At 36.8% G+C, this 17,551-nt stretch overlaps 1 protein-coding gene across 4 annotated transcripts; it reads left to right on the top strand.

The window, feature by feature from the left end:
* Window positions 1-2,264: 2,264 nt before the first annotated feature.
* Window positions 2,265-16,410, top strand: LOC143864247 (uncharacterized). 4 transcript variants are annotated; one of them, XM_077375151.1, is made up of 6 exons: window positions 2,265-2,493; window positions 12,881-13,225; window positions 13,309-13,381; window positions 15,764-15,996; window positions 16,108-16,198; window positions 16,325-16,410. In XM_077375151.1, the coding sequence occupies exons 2-6, from the start codon at window positions 12,887-12,889 to the stop codon at window positions 16,354-16,356; spliced, it is 768 nt and encodes a 255-aa protein (XP_077231266.1). In that variant the 5' UTR covers window positions 2,265-2,493; window positions 12,881-12,886; the 3' UTR covers window positions 16,357-16,410. The 4 variants fall into 4 exon arrangements, with proteins under 4 accessions (XP_077231266.1, XP_077231265.1, XP_077231264.1 ...); XM_077375150.1 differs by having other exon boundaries at window positions 2,267-2,493; window positions 16,108-16,410; XM_077375149.1 differs by having other exon boundaries at window positions 2,269-2,493; window positions 15,764-16,198.
* The last annotated feature ends 1,141 nt before the right edge of the window (window positions 16,411-17,551 follow it).

Raw genomic sequence — 17,551 nt, 5'->3', positions numbered from 1 at the left:
TTAAGTTTTGGGCCATCGGGTCTGCCTTGCTCACATATTAAAACAAATTAATTATTGGGGCCAACAAACGTTCATGCATGTTGGAGAAAGTGGGACCGGATTGTTGCACCGGTTAAAAGTAGATAGGAAAGGTGCTTTATGAGTTAAGTCTCACTTTTCCCGTCCGTGGCAGGGGGAGGAATAGCCTCCAACAGGGGGTGGGTAAGGGATTATCAGCGCCCTTTTCATATATTGATAATATTTGGCTAATCAGAGTGTGAGACCCTCAGATGTTGATCTTTTTCTTTTTAATTTTTGTTTTGCTGCTAAAGTCGACATCAGTTATTTGCAATCTAAGGCCATACTAGGCAACGGTGAAATTTTTTTCATGGAATATCAGTTAATAATGCGGTGATAGAAGGGATGAGGAGATAGTTCAGATGGCATGAGTAGAGAGTGAGAATAAGGAAATCATATTTTGAGTAGAGTTTTTTTTCCCCTTTTTTCAGCCTTTCCTCACCCTCTCCTCACTCACACCCTCTTAGATGTCTCTCTCCCGCCCTCCCTCACCATTGAGTAAACCAATATTCCATAGAAAAATTATTCATGATTACCAAACATGGCCCTATTTTCTATCAAAAAAAGGGTTCTCTTTTCACTACCGAATGTAACTTGCACTACCAATAGTAGGTACACCCACCTTGATATGTTTCTCAACCTTCCATGATACTTTATATTTTCTAAGAAGGGACTAATATCCCTACGACCATGTTTTGATAATGGGACAACTCACCTTGTTTTATACTTCTAGAAGTGGGGATATCCGTTCCCTTTAAGAAATGTTCTTAAATTTTTTGTCCCATGATATAGACGGGCCTAATCTGCCAAAGCTTAAATAAATTTCTACTTTTCTTTAACAAAAGGATTTGCTAGCGTCCGTCCCGGATGGTCTGTTGCATATCAGACCAGCCACACAGGCTCACTTTACAGCAGCTTTTGTCTCATTCATGAGGTGGCTCATCTGATATGCAACAGACCATCCGCAATGGACACTATGCGATGCTAGCAAATCCCTTTAAAAAAATAGAGCAGCATAGATTACCTACGGCTACAAGTTGACTCAAGGTTATTTAAAACCATATAAATGTAAAGTTTTCTTTAATTAGATGTTGAAAAGAAAAGAAAAGAAAAGAAAATTGATACCTGACCATCGAAGAATACTGCGCATACCAAAAAAAGAGGAAAAAGAAAAAGAAAAGTCATATTTTGGTCGGGGTGCAACTCAAGTTCATTTTTTGAAATTCAGGTTGAGCTTTTACCATAAAATCAGATCAGGTTTGAGTTGATTCCAAAGCCATATTTTCGCAAAAGCTCAACCCAACCTGACCCAAGTTTCACCCATACCTTTTGGTGAGTTTTCCCTTTAACTTAAAATGAGGGAGGCGGTTTTCAATCTCTTGTGGTAGGAAGTTCTAATTTGCTCAGTTTGTGCCCAATCATAAAACCACTTCGCCTACCATGTTTTGATAGTGGGACTAACTCACCTTGTCGTTTATTATTTAACCATCCGTCGAGGACAATTACAATTTTCCAAAAGTTCTAAGCAGCCAACTATTAAAGAAAAGACAAGGTGAGTTCACCCCATTATCAAAACATGGTAGTCCCAATATCACTAGCCAAAAAGTTATATCTATTAAATATATAATTAATGCAATTTTTTTAGGGAAATGTTGTCAGCACTACTGTATTTTGATGATCGCACTCCTAACTTTAAAAGTACGGTATGGACTGCACCATAGGATGATCCAAACCGTCCATTAGATGGGCCACAGCCGAAATAGGTTGTGCCCCAAAAATCCCCCAAAATGAAATGATTTTTGGGGCACAACCTATTTAGGCTGTGGCCCATCTAATGGACAATTTGGATCATCCTATGGTACGGTCCATACCGTACTTTTAATAAAGTTAGGAGTGCGATCATCAAAATACAGTAGTGCTGATAAGTGATAACATTTTCCTTTTTTATGACTCCTAAGTCTACATCGTTTATGACTACTAAGTCTACTAAATAAGTTATAGATGTAAATTTCTTCATAGATATTAAATATCTTACCTTTCTAAGCTCCCTTCCATCATTACCTCGTGAATTCTGGCTATCGATATTGGGCACTACCATGTTTTAATAATTGCACAAACTCAGCTTGTCTTTTCTTTTTCATTTGGCTGGTGGGAGCTTTTTGGGTACTGTATACAGCCGTCTACTTTAAAAAGAGAAGATGAGTTATAAAAAAGCATTGAGTATTTTTCGCACGAATAATATTCCATGCAGTTTTGTTGAATATAGTATAGACAATAAATTATGTGATGCCAAGTGTATTGTTTTTGGAGCTGCATTTTATAATATGACAATAATATTCTCTTCTGGCTGTCAAGCGTTAACTCTCTCTGTACAAACCCTTCTAATCTCTTCCAATTCCCAAATCTGAATAGAGAAAAGGAATTCCATCCAAACAAGTGAGTGAACCCATCTTGATTTATGTTTTTCCCCTTTCATTTTTTGATATGTTTTTAGCTCTGATAAATGTATATTTTGTTTTGCTTAATCTTCTCTTTATTTTGCCTGACTCATCTTACTTTGATCTTTACTTTTTTTTGACTGAATCTGACAATTCAACTTGGGTATTCTTGAATGCATGGGCTTTTTCTATATTCTGGGGGTGTTTTGTTATTGGATGGGAAATGAAGGGTTTATGATTGTGGGTGTTTTTTGTTGATTGGTTTTGGAGATGGGTTTGTTTGGTTTTAAATGGGGTCTGATCATTTTTCTGTTTTGGGGTTGTTTTATTTTGTAATGAGTGAGGATGAGATGTGGGAGTTTGGTTGCTGAGGTGAAAATGGTTCTGTTGAGGGGACTAGATAGGAGTAGAAAGTAATTTTTTTGATGCAATCTTGAACATCATAGAGGAATAGTATGTTATTTTTTTTCATGCATTTTATCTATGCATGTTAGGGGAAATGGTTTTTGTGAGGGGATTAGAGAGTAGGAAGTTATTTTTTTGATGCAATCTTGAACATCATAGAGGAATAGTATGTAATTTTTTTCATGCATTTTATCTATGCATGTCAGGGAAATGGTTTTTGTGAGGGGGATTAGAGAGTAGGAAGTTATTATTTTTTTTATGCAATCTTGAACATCATAGAGGAATTGTATGTAATTTCTTTCATGCATTTTATCTATGCATGCCAGTGAAAATGGATTTTGTGAGGGGGATTACAGTGTAGGAAGTAATTTTTTTGATGCAATCTCGAACATAATAGAGGAATTGTATGCAATTTTTTTCATGCATTTTATCAATGCATGTCAGTGAAAATGGTTTTTGTGAGGGGGAATAAAGAGTAGGAAGTAATTTTTTGATGCAACCTTGAACATCATAGAGGAATAACATGTAATTTTTTCATGCATTTTATCTATGCATGCCAGTGAAAATGGATTTTGTGAGGGGGATTACAGAGTAGGAAGTAATTTTTTTGATGCAATCTCGAACATAATAGAGGAATTGTATGCAATTTTTTTCATGCATTTTATCAATGCATGTCAGTGAAAATGGTTTTTGTGAGGGGGAATAAAGAGTAGGAAGTAATTTTTTGATGCAACCTTGAACATCATAGAGGAATAACATGTAATTTTTTCATGCATTTTATCTATGCATGCCAGTGAAAATGGATTTTGTGAGGGGGATTACAGAGTAGGAAGTAATTTTTTTGATGCAATCTCGAACATAATAGAGGAATTGTATGCAATTTTTTTCATGCATTTTATCAATGCATGTCAGTGAAAATGGTTTTTGTGAGGGGGAATAAAGAGTAGGAAGTAATTTTTTGATGCAACCTTGAACATCATAGAGGAATAACATGTAATTTTTTCATGCATTTTATCTATGCATGCCAGTGAAAATGGATTTTGTGAGGGGGATTACAGAGTAGGAAGTAATTTTTTTGATGCAATCTCGAACATAATAGAGGAATTGTATGCAATTTTTTTCATGCATTTTATCAATGCATGTCAGTGAAAATGGTTTTTGTGAGGGGGAATAAAGAGTAGGAAGTAATTTTTTGATGCAACCTTGAACATCATAGAGGAATAACATGTAATTTTTTCATGCATTTTATCTATGCATGCCAGTGAAAATGGATTTTGTGAGGGGGATTACAGAGTAGGAAGTAATTTTTTTGATGCAATCTCGAACATAATAGAGGAATTGTATGCAATTTTTTTCATGCATTTTATCAATGCATGTCAGTGAAAATGGTTTTTGTGAGGGGGAATAAAGAGTAGGAAGTAATTTTTTGATGCAACCTTGAACATCATAGAGGAATAACATGTAATTTTTTCATGCATTTTATCTATGCATGCCAGTGAAAATGGATTTTGTGAGGGGGATTACAGAGTAGGAAGTAATTTTTTTGATGCAATCTCGAACATAATAGAGGAATTGTATGCAATTTTTTTCATGCATTTTATCAATGCATGTCAGTGAAAATGGTTTTTGTGAGGGGGAATAAAGAGTAGGAAGTAATTTTTTGATGCAACCTTGAACATCATAGAGGAATAACATGTAATTTTTTCATGCATTTTATCTATGCATGCCAGTGAAAATGGATTTTGTGAGGGGGATTACAGAGTAGGAAGTAATTTTTTTGATGCAATCTCGAACATAATAGAGGAATTGTATGCAATTTTTTTCATGCATTTTATCCATGCATGTCAGTGAAAATGGTTTTTGTGAGGGGGATTAGAGAGTAGGAAGTAGTTTTTTGATGCAATCTTGAACATCATAGAGGAATAACATGTAATTTTTTATGCATTTTATCTATGCATGTCAGTGAAAATGGTTTTTGTGAGGGGGTTAGAGAGTAGGAAGGAAATTTTCTATGCAATCTTGAACATCATAGAGGAATAGTAAGTAATTTTTTTCATGCATTATTCAGCATCTTTTTGTCATTATCTATGTATTTCACAATCATTTTACGGAATACATAATGTATGTGGCAATCACTTCTTGACTGAGTGATCAGTTTATGTTACTGGGATGCAATATATATACCTCTCAAGGAGAGATTTCGATATAGGCAGAGTTGTTAGCATCTTCAGGGGAGAACCCGGATGAATACAATTGCAGAAAATGCTGAAAATCCCATGGTCCATGATGGGCAATAACTAATAAATGTTGCAAGTATAAATCTCTTAATTTGATTTGTTTCAGAAAATAGTACTGTTTTCTTGATTTTGCTGGGTTGATCACTTTCTTGTATCCATAGCTATGTATAACCCCTTATGGGCAAAACCCCAATAAATGCTGCAAGCATGAATTCCTGAATTTGATTTGTTTCGGCAAATGGTTTTTGCCGGATTGATCGCTTTTCTGCATCCACTGTTTCCTCCCTCTCTCTATTTCTTTTGATATGGGCAGAGAGTTGTTAGTCCCTTATGGTCATATTCTGCAGATGTAGTTGTCTGGGTACTATCTTGAAGAGACTTACTACTAGCTCTTCTTTATTTATTTATTGAATACGCTTGCATATGAAGGGCATACACATGATATGTCCCCCTTTTTACGCATGTGAATTTTTTTAATGTTATCAATATATTTTTTTTTATCATTCATATCAGTGTTTGACGGGTAGAACTTTTACCTTCTTCATGAAAATTTTCTAAAGGATTCATTAGCTGACCCCAACTAGTTTGGGACAAAGGCTTAGTTGAGTTGAGTTGAGTTGTATTCATATCAGTGTTTGAAACATGGACTCGGACGAGAACTCAACTAGTGTAAAAGGGAGTCGACTCTTCTTTTTCTTTTTCTTTTTCTTTTTCTTTTTTTATTTTTGATAAAGGTGACTTTATTGATATAAATCAGACATACATGTAGATGGACGGGACAAGGTGTCCCCGACTATTGATGAGGTATAAATAAAAACTCTAAAGAATGTCCCCAACTATAGATGAGGTATAAATAAAAACCCTAAAGAGGAAAACAAAAACCCTCTTCTCGAAGCCTAAATGGCCTGAGATACAAGAAAACTGCTCACGACCACACAGCTGCTGTCCACTCCGGCCTTCGCAAGTTCGTCAGCTTTTTCGTTTGCGGATATGTAGATGTTTGAGAAAGTTGGGCGAATGACCTTACAGCAATCCCGAATTTGCAAAATGATATTAGAGAGTTTCCAAGGACGCGGATCATCACCTTTTGCCCACGAGATGACGTTAGATGAATCCCCCTCCACTATTAAGGGGTCAACGCAATGTGTAGCATACCACCTAAGACCATGCAATAAATCTCTTGCTTCAGCCTCATTTGATTCGCACATTCCAGCCAAGCCAGAGTATGAGAATAAGGTATTACCCTCTGCGTCACGGATGAGTTCATCGAATCCTGCGGGTCCCCGTTTACCTTTACCACTTCCATCAAAATTCAGTTTAAGACACCCACACACGGGCGGCAACCAAGATGCTGACGGCCGGTTCTTGACATTTTTCTCCCAAAGTATAGCCTGCCAGTTTCTCAGGATCTGGGCCACTAAATATGATGCCAAAAGATCGATTGATTTTGCCCAAGCTATAAGGTCTAACTTTTTCAAGGATGGTAGCCAATATTATTCAAGAGAGGACCGAGATGGTCAAAATACAGACAAAAGAAAATAATACAACATCACAAGATAAACAATAAAAAAGATGATCACGGCGGAGGAGAATCGAAAAGAGTTAGGGATTCCTTGAATACCCCTTCTCTAGCTAAACTTTCTGCCACTTGATTAGCAAACCGCCGAACATGGTTAAACTTAACTTCCATGGATCTCATCCAATCAAACATTTCATCAAAAAACCGGTCAAATCTCCAGGGTGGTTTGTGAGTTCCTTTTAGCCAACGGATGACATTCAACGAGTCTTCCTTATCCAAGTGGTTTTTCGTGAGAAGTTCTAAACCTTGATATACAGCATGCAATTCTGCCTCTAAGTCATCCGCCATTCCAATAGGCCCTGCATAAGCCCAAATAACCTCGCCAAACTCATTCCCGAGAACTCCTCCAACCCCTACTGGACCTAGGTTCCCCAAGCTAGAGCCATCAAAGTTAGATTTTAGGGACCTAGGCAGAGGGGGGCTAATACGGCACTTGGAAGAGAGACTTAATTAATCTCACGTCCGGGGAGATAACCTCAAGAACAACAGAAGTATAGGGGAAGAAGAAGATTATTTTTCATTCATTGAAATCTTGAAAATGACAATTACATGCATAATAAAAGATCTCTTCTACAGCACTTTCCTACTAAAAGAGAATCGTAATAAAGCTAAATAAAGAAATAGCTAATAACAATGAAGATTCTTACTAAATCTCTAAATATTAAATATTTAATAAATAGTAACTAATAGATATTATTAGAGGATTAAATAGTAACTAGCAGATTATTGCTAATTATTAAATAAGATCGTATCAGGGGCTCCCAATCTTAAACAGTTACTTGTTTCCTCTCAGTGCGAACACAAATATCCCTCCATCTTTCCCAAAGGTCGTATGCGGACACAAACTTGAATGAAGGGAGAGATTTAACCCATTAGATAGTTAAAGCAAGCACTTTAACGAAAGAATATGAGGAGCTCTTGGATATACCTTTAAAAACCTTAGCGTTTTTTCCTTCCAATTTACCTATAGGGTTGCAAGGAAAGAAACGCTCCAGAAATTATATACCTTAATCTCCGAAATTATCCTGGTGATGTTTTTTTCTTTTTCTTCAAAGATTCTCCTGTTTCTCTCCAACCAAATGTGCCATATAACAGCATAGGGTGCCATTCTCCAAAAGGATCGACCCGCCTCACCGAATGGGCTTGTGGGAGTCGACTCTTGTGGGTCAACATTTGACCCGGTCAATTTTTCATTATTAAAGAATAGAAGAGGAAGTCTTATAATAAGCCCTCAGGTTGTTTTCCTGTGATAAAAGCTTCTGCATGTTTGCCAAAATATTGTGGGATGGTTTGAATGAAGAGGATAAATGCCATAGCTAAAGCTGTCATGAGATTTAGATGGGTATCATATTTATGAAGGCTGAAGCTTTATGGAGTCTAAGTACATTGCTATGCTACATATATGTTCTATAAAATTTGCTGCTGCATCTCAATAGAGCTCTCACTACTACTGCTATGATTGCAAAACTAAAATATGTTCACTGAAATCGAGAATTAGGTGGGCACCCTCCAAAGGAATCTCAAATTATGTAGCAACCTCATGTTATGAAAGTGAAAGTGGCAATCTTGTAATAACACCCAAGGTTATGTTTTTGTAATAGATAGAACTCTTAAATAAGGATCTCTAGCTATATATTTTAGAGAAAAGTGAATTGGACAATCTATTCATTTGTTCTCGAGCTCGAGCTCTCATTCTTAGGCGTTTGATTGCAAGTTCTCATTCATTATCGTGTCCACAAGCTTTCATGGTATCACACCATGTGAGCACCAAAGTCTGAGTACTTTCTCTTAGACTGTTACATCATATTTTCTTCCCATTTGCCCCTTGCTTGCCTAACGGCCTGGACTTGTACGGAGTCCTCTCAATGGCCTACAAATTCATTGATGTTCTACCTCATCTTATGACAGCCAAACTACCTTCTCTGGCAGAAACAACTCACAGCCCTAGTGCACAGCCAACATCGTTTTGGGCATCTTGATGGAACCTTAGCTGTTACAGACCAAATTATTACTATCTTCTCCACAGACCCTCGTTGAAATGTCATCACATAGGCTACACTTATTCCTCAATACAAAGTGTGGGTATCAGATGATCAACTGGTTGGAGGACTACACTGCCTCACTTTTACTCATCCTGATTTGGCATTTATCTTGAATCAAGTATGTCAATTTATTCACAATCCTGCCACTTTCCATTTGGAAGCTGTTATACTCTAAATATCTATACATATAATGGGAAAACTTAGGAGAACTTATTTAAAACCTTATAAATGTTAGTTTCCTTTTGGCAATTAAATAGCTTAGCGCAAGGTTGTTTACAACTTTTTAAACATTTGTTTCCCTTTACCTATCAATACCTCGTAAATGTAAATTTATTTGTAGCCATTAGCTATGATTTAGCCGACACTTAGAATTTACTCCTAACACCCTTGTCGACACGTGTCGACACTTACACGTGCGTTCACACATATCAACATTCCCTTTGACACATGTAGACGTATTGCTAGGAGTGCCCAACTTAATATGGGCATGTTGAGACGTTTTCGTACCCTGTTAAGTGAAACGCTGTTAATTATTGAATATAGTATTTACTTCCTCTTTTATTTGTAACTCTTATTTTATTATTTTCTCTTCCTTTAACTCTTCTTTAACTAATATTTGTTGTTATCTCCTCCCCTAAACATAAAACCCCAAACAAACTCTTCCTTTTACATGAATGCACTGTTTTTATTTGATTATCTGATGTTTTTTAGAGTTACAGTTGCAAATTATGATTAGTAATTAGCAATTTTATATGTTTTCGTAAAGTTCTCATTTCTAGATTTTTAGGGGGTTACTGTGTTGGACTCCTCATATTTGTGTCGACCGACACACGAATCCGTGCCCAAAATCATAGGCTATTAGATATCTATGTGTGCTACTATATAATGTGAAAACATGGAAGACAATGGACAAGCCTCGAGTTATTAAAACACTATAAATTAAAATTTCCTTGATTCTGATCATCTCTATTTCTCCTCATAAAAACATATATATTTTGCATAGATAATGTCAGCGCAGGGTGTCGTTTTCTTACACACATAATGTGTGTGAGCGCATGTTGAGATTTGGGAAAAAACATCAACAAGTTGTTCAGCTAATTCTACATTGAGAAGGGTTATATGATGTGTGCCCATCATTTCTGTGTGAAAATGAGTCAGATTTTATATGTTTATTGCGGGTATGGAAAAGTGGGTTGCCTACAATTAAAATTGCACTTTAGTTATCTTGATGGAGTGTACTTAAGGTGATGAGTTGGAATCCAAGATCATGAAACAAATTGTGGATTCAAGTGAATTAAGTTGTAATAGTGGCCATGGCTCCATATTCTGCCTCAACGCCTGATCGGTTTAAAGATTTTCTGCATCTTTTTTTAGATTAAAGCTCCAAATTATAGCACCCAAGTCACATGTGCGGTGCTCTTACATAAGATGATACATTTTCATCTTGAAATGCTCTTAAATATTTTAATCCATTTTTTTTATCATATCTGCTTTCCAATCCCTAAGACAAATCCAACTACACTTCTCTGCTACTCAATTTCCTCCTTAACAATTGTAACTTCCCAGGCAGAAAACGTACAACATTTATTTCATCTATAAGAACCCTTCACGCCCAGAAAAAAAGTGTCTTCTCCAGAAATCAGTTAAACTATTTAGCAATGACCAACAACAAGTGGTCTGTTTATGGCACATAGCAGGAGAAAAGTCAGATTTTTCTGCTTTCTAAGATTCCATGTAATGATAATACTTACTAGGTTAATAGCAAACCCAATAATTGAACATGGATTGCAGGTGAACCAACACAGTCCACATCCTCATAAGCTATATATTTAGAAGCATCTCTCTCAGTGAATGTTGGCGTTATGATTTCCTGTCATGTTCTACAACATTACTGTCCATGATTCTAAAGGAGATTTAAATAGAGTTTTTTCGGCAACACATCTGTTTCTCTTTATTGTTATTACTCAGACTGATTTTTTTTATAGAAAAAAATGGTACTCAGACTATTGTTTCAATGATGTCTTTCACAATATTTTGTTATTAATCAAGGTATGCCCCTATATTGTACTGTTATGTCATGAACATGAGTATTGACACAAGTGTGGTGCATATGGCATTGTCCAAACGAGTAATGATGTATTGCCTATACAACCAAGCATGGTTAAGGACCTTTTGTAGTAGTCATATTGCAGTTGCTGTTTCTATTATTAAAAAGGTATGCTTGAATGGTATTTTCCTGTTCGTGGATTTGGAGTGTGGTTTATCTATGTGCTTGAGTTTCTGTTCTTGATTTCGGTTTAATTGAGTTATTGAAAAGCTGACATCAGTTTTGGACTCTGATCAGTAGCCATTAAAAGTGGAACGTGGCGCCTATGTAGTTATGGGTGTCACAGATATCACTCTTTTTTTCTTAATAGGAGTTTTAAACCCTTTGAATAGTTCAGGATAAATTGGTAGATATTGATGCATTCTTGGTTTCGGTTTAATTGAGTAATTAAGAACTTGCCGTCAGTTTTGGACTCTATGATTTGAAGCCATTAAAAATGGAAAAGTGGTGCCTAGGAAGCACGGGTACTCTCCCGGGGCTCTCATACCCGACACGTATGGGGTGCGGGTACGTTCGCGTACGCCCCAGGTACGTCCTGGGTACATACCCCTTCTTTTAAAAAAAAAAAAAAAAACCTCAATTTTGGTTGCTGGTTGCGTGTCAGGTGCTTTTAGTGGTTGTTGGGTACGTGTCGGGTGCTTTTAAGGTGCGCACCCACGCGTACCGGACACCTCCTGTGCTTCTCTTATCCGGTGTAAATCCCTCCGGTGCTTCTTCTCTCTCCTCTCCTGTACTTAATATTTACATGTAAACCATTTACTTAAATGTCTTTACTATTTTATTGTCCATTTACTTAAGATTTACATATAAATAATGGAATACCCCCCATTTGGATTTATTAAAAATAGTTTCAAGACCCAAATCTAAAAGGAAAAAAAGTCAACTCTCTTAGTACAAAATCCGAAGAAAAAGGGTCGGGTCAAAATTTTAACTTTCTTAACTTCCAAACGGTGGGGTATTTTTCAAATTTTAAAAATTCATAAAATCTATCATGTCCAAACATTATTAAATCCCAAAAGTCCGGTATAAAAAATCTCATAATTTGGCCTCTTAAAATTATTTATCTTGTCAGGCACCGGTCAACACACTGGCGACAGACTTTTTTTTCTAATGAATGATGTATTGATGCCTCATGTTATGAAAAATATGGAACTTAAATCACTTATGAAATGAAGAGTAATATTAGAACTTTCCATTTTAGTGATGTTATTGTTATTTGATTGCTCCCCAATTTATTTATTTTTTAATTTTTATAAATATATAATAAAATATAAAATATATTATTATATTCGGCGTACCCGAACGTACCCGCACCTGGTTTTTTTGAAAAATCACGCACCCGTGTAGTGTTGTACCCGCACCTCGTACCCGTGCTTCATAGGGTGGTGCTTATGTGGTTATGGGTGTTTCAGAAATCACTCTTTTTTTCTTGATAAATAGGAGCTTTAAACTCATTGAATATGTGAAACAATCAGTTTCTCCAAAAGCTTAAGCTGTTGGAGAAAGGCGTTATTTAATCTTTTATACTTTAACACTCCCCTTCACGTGTGGCCCATCTTTTGGGTTTGGCCTACAAGTGGCACATGTGGCCCCTCTTTTGGGTTTGGCCATTGCGTGTGGATTTTTTATATCAAGGAGGTTTGAACTCAGGACCTTTGGCTCTGATACCATGTGAAACAACCAGTTACTCCAAAAGCTTAAGCTGTTGGAGAAAGGCGTTATTTAATCTTTTATACCTTAACAGAATAGTTCAGGATAATTTGGTAGATATTGATGCTTATATGCATGTGAGATTATATACATGTTAGATACTTAGGCCCTGTTTGTTTAAGATTATGACAACCGATTGTAAGTACCAAACCAATTATTGGACTCAAAATTACATTTAAATTTGAGTCAAATAATCGGTGTAGCACTCACAATCGGTTGGCATAATCTTAAACGAACAGGGCCATAGATTATATTATAACACTTACTGATTAGATGCAATTGTATATATCCCATTGTACTGCTAGCATTAAATGGCATTAGCCCTCCCCCTGCCTTCGCAAGAAAACACTGGTAGGGCTAAGTGGACTCTGGCCCGTGATGAATTTATTGTCAATGAGATGTTAAGTCTGAAGAGAGAGAAAAGATGGACAGGTGAAGGACCTAGAAAAGATTGTTGGGAGCCATTGTTGGAAGTACTGAACAAGAAATTCCCACTTCACACCCCAAATATACGACAGTTGAAAAGCCGGATACAGGAGTTGAAGAGGCGTTATCGCATTGTTAAGCAATTACGAGACAGTGGATTTGGATGGGATGATGACATGCACCTCGTTGTCTCTGAAGAAGCCGCGTGGGAACAATACATCCAGGTACTTTAAAATTTCTCAGGAAATATAAAAGTTACTTCTCATTTGTCACTGAAATATAAGAAACAAACATTTTTTTTTCACAGGAACACCCGGAAGCAAAAATGTTCAAAAGGGTTCCTTTACCTCTTTATGATGAGTTGAACCAATTATATGAAGGTACGTTATATACATACATGCATATTGTATATATGGAAATTTATATAAAGACATGATTGTTTTAGGATTGTCATAAACAATCAGCCTGATGGGGCCACATGTACCATCAATGCTGGGGTGTGGGGTCTATTTTTCATTTTACTTTAAAAGAAAAATATTCTTGTGATAAAAAAATTCATTATTTATGTGGTATTGTGGTCTAGTTTGGGACAAAGGCTTAGTTGAGTTGAGTAGTTTATGTGGTATTGTGGTCCTGCATGTGTGGCAGAATAGGAAGGGCTGTTAAAGAACTTCCTGGAATGGGATACATACATACATACATATGTGTGTGTGTGTGTGTGTGTGTATAAATGATATTCGCAGTCCCTTGTTTTAATAATGACACAACACCATTTATAAAGCAATTTTTCATTAGCTGTTAAGAGTTTTTTAGAAATGATAACTGCCTTATTTGTTTAACGATTACTCAGAGAAGTGTGAAAATGAAGGGGTGACATTACTAAAGCAACAGATTGCATATCCATATATGAGAAATATATTTTCATTTCCTTTTGTTTTTATTTATTAAAAATAACTGCATCTCCACTTTTATTTGTTTTCTCCTGAATGTAAAGTCATTTTCAAGAAAAGACAAACAAAATAGGATGTAAATGTGGGAAACAAAATGGAAATATCATTATGTGTGTGTGTGTGTGTGTGTGTGTGTGTGTGAGAGAGAGAGAGAGAGAGAGAGAGAGAGAGAGTTTCTTTCCGTTGTCATTCCCTTCTTTCCAAGAAAATTGTTTTTTGGAAAACCTTTTCCTCTAGAAATTCAGTTATATATATATATATATATATATATATATATATATATATATATATATATAGAGAGAGAGAGAGAGAGAGAGAGAGGAAACTGTTGGTGCGCTTAAGCTCACCAAGCTTATGGTGCACTTAAGCGCCCAATCACATGGGTCCCAAATTTTCTGTGGTGATCCAAACCATTCATTTGCAAGGCCCTATCGTAGATAGGGGGTGTACCAAAAATCAGCTCCATAGGATCATCCTAACCCCTCCTCCATTTGTGGAGGACAAAAATGGGCAGATTTGTGGACAAACAATGTCCGTCCATTTTGACCTCCACAAATAGATGGGTTAGGATGATTCTATGGAGCTGATTTTTGGTACACCCCCCATCTATGTAAGGGCCTTTCAAATGAATGCTTTGGATCATCCTAACAAAGTGGGCCCCCATGTGATTGGGCGCTTAAGCGCACCATAAGCTTCGTGAGCTTAAGCGCACCGACAGTTTCCTCATATATCTATATACTATATAGTAGAAGAGAAAAGAAGAGAATTTTTTCAATTTTTTGAAAATTCTATGAGAATTACACATCACTTTTTTTTGACTTTTTTTAACAAATGCACCCATTAAACCCACATATTTTCAATCTTACCCCCTCCTTTATGCTTTTTAACAAAGGCACCCATTAAAGCCACATAATTTCAATCTTACCCCCCTCCTTTATGCTTTTTTAATAAAAAATCTATAGGGTGATCTTAACCATCCGATTGAAGAGGAATTATGGAAACCTCTATAGATTGGAGGGCTAGGATCAGCCTATGGAAATGATTTTTGGGGCACAACCTATTTATGTTGTGTTCATCACATGGACGGTTTAGATCAACCTATGATGTGTTCTATACAATTCTTTGTCGGCCCGTGCATCGCACGGGGTTTTTTGCTAATGTATATATATATATACAGAGAGAGAGAGATAAAGGGATTTGCTGGAGACCACGCAGAAAGGCATTTTGCAGCCGGCTGTTGCACGAGAGAGCAACCACATAGGCTCACTTTTCAACAGATTTTGTCTTATTAATTTAATTCGTCTGAGGTGGCTGCTCTCTCGTGCAACAGCCGGCCTCGAAATGCCTTTCTACGATGGTCCCTAGCAAATCCCATATATATATACCCCGTGCGATGCACGGGCCGACAAAGAACTATACGGACCACATCATAGGTTGATCCAAACCGTCCATGTGATGGAACACAACATCAATAGGTTGTGCCCGTAAAATCCTTTCCATAGGCTGATTCTAGCCCTCCAATCTATAGAGGTTTCCATAATTAAAAAAGCATTAAGGAGGGGGGTAGGATTGAAATTATGTGGCTTTAATGGGTGCCTTTGTTAAAAGGCATAAAGGAGGGGGGTAGGATTGAAAATATGTGGGTTGAATGGGTGCCTTTGTTAAAAAAACTCAAAAAAAGTGATGTGTAATTCTCCTAGAATTTTGGGAGAAATTCAAATAATTCTCTCCTTTTCTCTTCTGCTATATATATATATATATATATATATATATATAAGCAATATTGGAAGTAACATCTCCTTTCATGTACAGGTAGTGAATGCAAGCAATTAGTTCTCAACCCTAACTCAGAGGATTGTCTACTTGGATTAGAATCTACTCAAACTCGATTAAGCCATCAAAAAATAGAAGAAGAAAATGAAGGATATGTCTCGAGCAACGACCAAGAAAATAACGTTGATGGAAGCAATGACCAAGGCAATCATTCTCATCGGAGCAAGCGTCGATTTGTCACGCCTTCAACTACAGTTTGTGAGAAGAAGAGCGTAAGCAATCGACTGGAAGAATTTTCGAAGCTGGTTGCATTAACAAGCGTAGCAACCTCACTATCAAAGCTTGATCCTTACTCCTATGAAACTTGCTTGGATGAACTCCAGGATTTAGAGGGCTTGGATGAAGGTGAACTCATCAGGGCGGTGGACGTTCTACAGGAACAGCAGAACCGGATTGCATTCGTAAAGCTTAGAGGTATGTTGCGAATTAAGTGGTTGCGTGCAAAATGCCGTGGGAATTAGAACTTGGAATTCTTTTGGGGCTACTTTTGAGTAAATATTTACATGCTGTTGGTTGATTTCTGAACTCTTGTGCTTTTAGGCGTTGGAGGGATGAAAACAATGGTGATTTAAATTATGGCATCTCTACCATATATCCAATGAAACTTATGGAGTTTTAAATTGTGATTTCTTGTGGGTCTGTTTGGTTGCACAATATCTGGGGTTTACTAGGTGTTTTGACCAATTTTTGGGGTGCCATGTCATCTAGTAGCAATGTTTGGTTGCATTTGTTGATTCGAACTACTTGGAGACTACTTGCCTTGTGTTACTGGGCCATGGCGTCCAGCGTTGTTCACATGGTCTATGGCCCGTGACTTAGTCCGTCATATATACAAATTGTAGTTGTAGTGGGGAATCCCCAAGATTGGAAATGGACTCATCTCGTCATGTCTTCAAAAGTATGTCACGGCAGTTCTTTTGATGGTCACTTCAGGCTGAGCGTGGGTTGCCCCATCCCTTTTCATGTTTTTTTGGTTGATTTCTGAACTCTGTTGTGCTTTTAGGTGTTGTAGGGATGAACAGTGGTGGTTAAAATCATATTATCTCTACCATATATCCAATGAAACTTATGGGTATTTAAATTTTGATTTCTTGTGGGCTTGTTTGGTTGCACAATTTCTGAGGTTTACTAGGTGTTTTGGCCGATTTTGGGGTGCTATGTTATCTACTAGTAGTGTTTGGCTGCATGTTTAGATTCGAAGTGCTTGGAGATTCTTGCCTTGTCTCTCCCTTGAATGTTTCAATCAACCTTCACCATTATAAACCTTGATTTAGGTAGAAAAATCTTTGGTCTTATTGAAAAGTAGCTCTTTCAATTTAATCATTCACCAGCCCAAGCAAATCAGGGGATAAATTGATATTAAGATCAATTCATTTCTTCATGTTTCTTTAGTACTTTTTTTTGTCTTAGCAAAAGGCAAAGAACCCATATGTCTTGTAGGGACTATCCACTACAAGAGGGGGGAAGCCGAAGCAATATGGCCTCAAGTAGTAGGCCACCATTTGAGTTGTTGAGTAGGTTGATTGCTATTTGTAGGGTTATTTTTTATATTTAAAGTCCTTTCTATGTTTGATAGTCTATTAAGAGTACATGACAATTAAGAGTATGTTTATTGGTTAAGAGTCCATGTTTAGTCTATCAAGAGTCCTCGTTAATCTTTGTCCAAGTGGTAGCATATGGCCTGGTGGTGGTCTATAGTTCTTTGGATGATATGTTTATGAAATTAAATGAGCTTTTGCTTTGTAAAGAAATTATTCTTCTACTTAA

This window comes from Tasmannia lanceolata, unplaced genomic scaffold (genome assembly GCF_043159265.1).
Source record: "Tasmannia lanceolata isolate RefF3 unplaced genomic scaffold, GAP_Taslan_0.1 ptg000048l, whole genome shotgun sequence".
NCBI lineage: Eukaryota > Viridiplantae > Streptophyta > Magnoliopsida > Canellales > Winteraceae > Tasmannia > Tasmannia lanceolata.
Note: the sequence above shows the minus strand (reverse complement) of the source record. Positions and strands in the feature narration are given on the sequence as shown.

Bases quoted from the DNA above. Each gene is read 5' to 3' on its own strand.
- LOC143864247 (XM_077375148.1), top strand. From the start codon at position 12,887: ATGGCATTAGCCCTCCCCCTGCCTTCGCAAGAAAACACTGGTAGGGCT. The intron at 13,226-13,308 runs GTACTTTAAAAT...TTTTTTTCACAG, and splicing joins CGTGGGAACAATACATCCAG to GAACACCCGGAAGCAAAAAT. The intron at 13,382-15,763 runs GTACGTTATATA...TTTCATGTACAG, and splicing joins GTTGAACCAATTATATGAAG to GTAGTGAATGCAAGCAATTA.